General features: G+C 43.6%; 1 protein-coding gene across 4 annotated transcripts in view; it reads right to left on the reverse strand.

Moving 5' to 3' along the window:
• Nucleotides 1-7,812, reverse strand: part of ninl (ninein-like) — a 52,088-nt gene that overhangs the window by 24,195 nt on the left and 20,081 nt on the right. For all 4 annotated transcript variants that reach the window (XM_044372121.1, XM_044372122.1, XM_044372123.1 and 1 more), the window contains exons 6-8: nucleotides 5,660-5,763; nucleotides 5,300-5,554; nucleotides 1,783-1,959 (exon numbers count right to left, since the gene is read on the reverse strand). In XM_044372121.1, coding sequence (XP_044228056.1) covers nucleotides 1,783-1,959; nucleotides 5,300-5,554; nucleotides 5,660-5,763 — 536 coding nt within the window. The remainder of the gene's footprint in view (nucleotides 1-1,782; nucleotides 1,960-5,299; nucleotides 5,555-5,659; nucleotides 5,764-7,812) is intronic.

A 7,812-nucleotide genomic window follows, 5' to 3' on the forward strand; every position in this document is an offset into this window, starting at 1 on the left:
AGACAGGTGAGAGGGAGACAGGTGAGAGGGAGACAGGTGAGAGGGAGACAGGTGAGAGGGCAGACAAGTGAGAGGGAGACAGGTGAGAGGGAGACAGGTGAGAGGTAGACAGGTGAGAGGTAGACAGGTGAGAGGTAGACAGGTGAGAGGGAGACAGGTGAGAGGGCAGACAAGTGAGAGGCAGACAGGTGAGAGGCAGACAGGTGAGGGGACAGACAGGTGAGAGGTAGACAGGTGAGGGGACAGACAGGTGAGAGGTAGACAGGTGAGAGGGCAGACAGGTGAGGGGACAGACAGGTGAGAGGGCAGACAGGTGAGAGGCAGACAGGTGAGAGGTAGACAGGTGAGAGGCAGACAGGTGAGAGGCAGACAGGTGAGGGGACAGACAGGTGAGGGGACAGACAGGTGAGGGGTAGACAGGTGAGAGGTAGACAGGTGAGAGGTAGACAGGTGAGAGGCAGACAGGTGAGAGGTAGACAGGTGAGAGGTAGACAGGTGAGGAGGCAGACAGGTGAGAGGTAGACAGGTGAGAGGCAGACAGGTGAGAGGTAGACAGGTGAGAGGCAGACAGGTGAGAGGCAGACAGGTGAGAGGCAGACAGGTGAGAGGCAGACAGGTGAGAGGTAGACAGTTTCACAGTCTGTGCTGCAGATCTTAATTCTTCTAGATGTCAGTGCAGCTTTTCACACGTCGACCACACGGTTCTCTGCTGGGTCGGCATCTCTGGATCCGACCCTGATTGTTTGAAATGTAAGTGTGGAACCAGACGATTCGCTGCAGCTCATCCTCCACACCTGCAAATGTTTAATATGGGGTTCCACAGGGTTCAGTTTTAGATCCTCTTCTTTTCTGTCTTGACATGCTCCCGTTAGGAAGAATCATCCAAACTCATAACATCTCTGTTCACTGTTTACACAGATCTACCTCCCCCTCCATTCCCAAAACCAGGCTCATTAAAGACTCATAACTTCCTTCAGTTAAATGGAGGACGAGACAGAGATCTTCCTCTTTGGCTCCTCACATCATCCCTCTGTTAGGACCTCAGTCACCTCTCTGCTGACATCAGACCACATGCTGAGAACCTCGCTGTTACACTCGATAGACTCAGGCAGGTAAATTCTGTTGTCAGATTCATCTTCTTCCAACTCAGACCCATTTCCAAAATGAGGCATTTCCTGTCACCCTCTGACCTAGAAAGAGTCATTTATGCACTAATATCATCCAGGCTGGACTGCTGTAACTCTCTCAGGCTACCATTTCCTGTTTACAACTTATCCAAAACGCTGCTGCTGCCTGATTATTAACAAGAAACGAGACCACATCACGCCTATCCTGGCTCCCTGTTCATTACAGGATAACTGTCTACAGATCTCTCCATGGTCTCGCCCCTACTTATATCTCAGAACTTCTCACCCCTCACAGCACCGCCAGACCCTTCAGATCCTCCCAGCGTGGCATGTTGGCCGGGGACGGGACTGGGAATATCCTGCTGGAGACCATTAGACAGGCTGAGTCTGTGGATGCTTTTAAGATGCACCTGAAGACTAATTTATTCTCTGACTTTTAACTGTGTTTAATCTCTATTTAGCTCTATTTTCACAACCATCTGTTATGCACATATGTCTTTATGCTTGTATGTGTGTACATGTGTCTGTCTTTGTGAAATACTTTGGTGCAAAACCTGTTCTATCTGAACAAACCATTTTAAAAACATTTTTTTCTAGAACAAGGAAATCCGGAGAACTAGTAAAGCGCTAACACCTGGTCCTGGTCCATACTGACCTGCAGGATGTCCCGGCTGTTGCGGATGCCCTCCTCGGTCCAGAGGGCGATGACCTTCTCTGGGCTGGTGCATCCTGATCCGTCGTCCAGCTGGCTGAGGACTCTCTGCCCCACGGTGGCCGTCAGCAGGGAGGGCGAGGTGGAGCGCACCGAGCGCTCCTCTAAAACCGTCTGGGACTGCATGGAGGGAGGATCAGAGACCAGAGTTAGTCCACATTCAGAAGCGACCGGTGAAGGTGTGTAAAGTCTGGATGTCAGAGTAAAACTGCAGCAGCAGAACAAACTGTTTCACTCTGCAGACAGAGGAGCTTAAAACAGCAGCAACCAGCAGGTTTCACAGGGTCTAATAAACGCCTGTTGTTGGAACATTTAATCTGGATTAGCTACTTTCACTCAGAGCTGGCCTGCACACAAACATCCCACAGAGCCACCAGGTCACAGAACGGAGAGCAGAGCTGAGGACTGATGAACAAACAAATCCCACATGTATCGCAGCACTTTATGAACGTTATGAACATACAGAGGAGAGAAAAGAAGAGAGACTAGAGGGAAACAACAGAAGGAACCAGAGTTCCTGCTGAGTCACTGCGTCTGCTGTTAGCTAGCTTACAGCTAATGTACAGTAATGCATTTTGGCTGTTTGGGGCGAACAAACAAACAATCCAGCGGTCAAACTGGTGCAAGTAACTGTTCTGTCTGAAGCTTAACATGTCCATGAAGAAGCAGTGAAGCTGCAGGGCTGCAGTGACACTGTTAGTGTGTTTGTTCAAGTCTGAATCAGTGGATGAGTGGCTACACTTTAGTGCAGTTTGATTCACACAGAGAAAAATCCAAGTGAACCAAAACGTATCACAAACAGCCTGGTGAGAACACGCTCTCCTCTCATTGGTCAGAACGTAAACACAGGAAGAAGCTCCTGTGTTCTGGATCACTGCATATTTCTCTGCTCTGCAACATGGAGCTACAGAACAACTAGCATCTGTTAACCATGTTAATCATCTGGGCAACAAACCAAAATACACCTGTGACAGCAGGAAGCTGAATGTGAAGCACTTCAAAGGAAACGTCTTGAGTCCTACTAAAGGAGAGAGACTACTTTGTGTCTGTGGGTAATTACACACCTGAGCAGACAGAAATGACATGTGGAGTTCCCCAAGGCTCCAATCTGGGGCCGCTTCTGTTCAACATCTACATGCTCCCATCGGCTCAGATTATGGAAAATAGCTAAATATCTTAATATGCAGACGACACACAGATTTACATAACGATATCGCCAGGGCACTCTGGTCCCATACAAGCACTGAGTGAGTGCATCGTCAATGATCATCATCAAGCAAAGATAAATCGATGCTGGAGGAGGTGAGGAGTGATGGGGGATCATTCTCATATCTTCTGGCATTGTCCAGTACTGTCAAATAAATCATTGACATGTATATTCCACTAGATCCAGAGTATTTATACTCAGCAGAGTTCCTAAAAAGACATATCTTCAGTATTCTCTTAATGGTTGTCAGGAATGATAATGAACTGGATGAGTATTGTGATGAAGATGGACACTGTTCTACAAAGATGGACTCCTGTGAGGATATACTCTCTCCTCAATGTCATCAATTGTTGGAAAAAAAAAAGTTACAAAAATAATGAACAAAGATAAAACAGTGATAATTGTTTTTGGAGCCAAAGTCAGCACTCAGCTTCAGTTGCTAACATTTAAAACCACAAACCAAGACAGAAACCTTGATGTCGTCATGGACTCAGACCTGAGATTCATTAACCGCTTTAAAAGGACGGGTTCAGCAGTCAGGAGCCCAAATTAATATTAAAGCTGTGTTTCTGTCTGTAATCATTCCTCCTGTTCATACTGACCATTAGAAGATCCCTTCATAATGACCTTACAATGGAAGTGATGGAGGACAAAATCCACAGTCCTCCTTCTGTGCAAAAACCTATTTTTAAGTTTATCTGAAGCTAGCAGTAGGTCACCTGTGTGTAGCAGTAGGTCACCTGTGTGTAGCAGTAGGTCACCTGTGTGTAGGTCACCTGTGTGTAGGTCACCTGTGTGTAGCAGTAGGTCACCTGTGTGTAGGTCACCTGTGTGTAGCAGTAGGTCACCTGTGTGTAGCAGTAGGCTCCGGCCTCAGCGCTTGTCCTGTCTGTCCTCACCCACGTTAACAAACCACAGCCTGAGATCAGACCTGACGTGCAGTACATGATGACTTCTACCTGTCTGTTTGTGTGTGTGTCAGCAGCCACCTGTTCACCTGCAGCATCTGGCCGAGCCCCGCCCACCTGATTGGACAGATGACTGTCAGCTGCTGCAGAGGCTCCTGATGCGTTCAGGAGCTTCTTCGTAAACTCAGACCGATTAGATTCATTCACAGATTCAGTTTGACTAAGTTAGGTCTGAGATGATCCTGCAGGTTATTCACTGAAAACACAAACGACACGACGGTGAACTCCAGATGTTTATGAGGCTTCACGTCTCCTCTGCCAGATGTTCCTCACAAACACACATCCGTATGTTTAGTTTATTTCTCTTAATTCATTTAATAATAAAATAGATTTTAACTGTGTTTAGGACGTTTCTCACCAGTAGGGGAGGACTAACAGGAGGGGAGGAGTTTTTGTCTACATGAACATATATAAATATATATAAGTTGTGTCTCTGTGAGACTACAAACAAACTTTATTGGTTCTCCACACGATGAACAGCAGCAGCTTCATTTATGGTGGATTGAAAGAATTAAATGTCATCGATACATCATTTGTGTTTGTGTTTTTGAAGAACTGATGACTTCTACTTCACTCACCTCCTGCACCATGCAGGCCGCCACTATAAAGGCCCCCTACCCACAAAAACCACTTACTGGGACTCCTTCATTCCCACTGCCATAAGCATTTCAAACTAACTAGGAAATGCATGCACTGTACCACTTTGCACACACTAGATGTATTTTATTCTAAGTTATTTGTGCTGTATATTTTATTTTGTTTCTGTATATTTTAGTCTGAGTTTTGTACAGTACGCTGTCTGCTGAGCCACGTCTACGACGATTATCTGTCACGACAGACAATAAAGTTTTCCGAATCTGAATCTGAACCTGAATCTAATCAATCAACTTATTCCTGCAGCCAACGAGTTGAATGTCGAGTGTTTGAATGTGAAACAGAAAGTCACTCAGACTCTGTTTATACCTGGTAATAACACGCGTCTCAGGTGATCCGATCACAAGTGGACGGCTCTAAGTACATCTGTTTACACCTGGTATTAACATGCGTCTCCACATGCATATTCACTTCTCCCATTGGCAAGGATGCCCCTCCCACAGCTGAACAAAGCCCCTCCCATTGGTGAAGATGCTCCTCCCACAACAGCTCAAAGCCCCTCCCATTGGCGAGGATGCTCCTCCCACAACAGCTCAAAGCCCCTCCCACTGCAGAGGACGTCATTAACCTCAAACTACGAGTGAACATGTCTGTAGTATAAAAAGTGTTACAGCACGTGAGCATGTCAGACCATGTGCGGCGCCCTCTGCAGGTCGGCGTGTCTGAGCATGTGCAGCGCCCTCTGCAGGTCGGCGTGTCTGAGCATGTGCGGCGCCCTCTGCAGGTCGGCGTGTCTGAGCATGTGCGGCGCCCTCTGCAGGTCGGCGCCTCGTACGGGGGTGGAGCAGGAGACGGGGGCGGAGCCACACAGAACCTTCTGGAACTCCCTGAGGCTGACTCTGCCGTCCAGGTCGGCGTCCAACTTCCTGAGCAGCACATCCAGCTCCTGCAGGCCGGGGTCAAAGGTCAGAGGTCAACACAATGAACTGATGCATGTGGAGGTCTGGTTGTTCTATGTTGACATTTCTAATAAAGTTGTTTCTGTGTTTACCTGTGTGTTGAGCTGCTGCAGGCTCAGGTGATCACACACCGCCATCAGGACGTGACCTCCTCCTCCAACAACACCCAGCTCCTCCTCGTCCTCCTGCTGACCTCCTGCAACACGAGTTTACAGCTCACAGTGTAACCACATTTAAATGTTTGTTTCCATCCTCTGCTCCTCTGCTGCTGTGTAAAAATGTACCATACTACCATACTACCATATTACCATATTACCATATTACCATATTACCATACTACCATACTACCATATTACCATATTACCATATTACCATACTACCATACTACCATACTACCATACTACCATATTACCATATTACCATATTACCATATTACCATACTACCATACTACCATATTACCATATTACCATATTACCATACTACCATACTACCATATTACCATATTACCATACTACCATACTACCATACTACCATATTACCATATTACCATATTACCATACTACCATACTACCATATTACCATACTACCATATTACCATATTACCATATTACCATATTACCATACTACCATACTACCATACTACCATATTACCATATTACCATATTACCATACTACCATACTACCATATTACCATATTACCATACTACCATACTACCATATTACCATACTACCATATTACCATATTACCATATTACCATATTACCATACTACCATACTACCATATTACCATACTACCATATTACCATATTACCATACTACCATATTACCATATTACCATATTACCATACTACCATACTACCATATTACCATATTACCATATTACCATACTACCATACTACCATACTACCATATTACCATACTACCATATTACCATATTACCATATTACCATATTACCATACTACCATACTACCATACTACCATATTACCATATTACCATATTACCATACTACCATACTACCATACTACCATATTACCATATTACCATATTACCATACTACCATACTACCATACTACCATACTACCATATTACCATACTACCATATTACCATATTACCATATTACCATATTACCATACTACCATACTACCATATTACCATATTACCATATTACCATATTACCATACTACCATACTACCATACTACCATACTACCATATTACCATATTACCATATTACCATACTACCATATTACCATACTACCATATTACCATACTACCATACTACCATACTACCATACTACCATATTACCATACTACCATATTACCATACTACCATATTACCATATTACCATACTACCATACTACCATACTACCATATTACCATACTACCATACTACCATACTACCATACTACCATATTACCATATTACCATACTACCATACTACCATACTACCATATTACCATATTACCATATTACCATACTACCATACTACCATACTACCATATTACCATATTACCATACTACCATACTACCATACTACCATACTACCATACTACCATATTACCATACTACCATACTACCATACTACCATATTACCATATTACCATACTACCATACTACCATACTACCATACTACCATATTACCATATTACCATATTACCATACTACCATACTACCATACTACCATACTACCATATTACCATACTACCATATTACCATACTACCATATTACCATATTACCATACTACCATACTACCATACTACCATATTACCATACTACCATACTACCATACTACCATACTACCATATTACCATATTACCATACTACCATACTACCATACTACCATATTACCATATTACCATACTACCATACTACCATACTACCATACTACCATACTACCATATTACCATATTACCATATTACCATACTACCATATTACCATACTACCATACTACCATACTACCATACTACCATATTACCATACTACCATACTACCATACTACCATACTACCATATTACCATACTACCATACTACCATATTACCATATTACCATACTACCATACTACCATACTACCATACTACCATACTACCATACTACCATACTACCATACTACCATATTACCATATTACCATATTACCATATTACCATATTACCATACTACCATACTACCATATTACCATATTACCATATTACCATATTACCATACTACCATACTACCATACTACCATATTACCATATTACC

The sequence above is a fragment of the Thunnus albacares genome, chromosome 14 (assembly GCF_914725855.1).
Source record: "Thunnus albacares chromosome 14, fThuAlb1.1, whole genome shotgun sequence".
In the NCBI taxonomy this organism is placed as follows: domain Eukaryota; kingdom Metazoa; phylum Chordata; class Actinopteri; order Scombriformes; family Scombridae; genus Thunnus; species Thunnus albacares.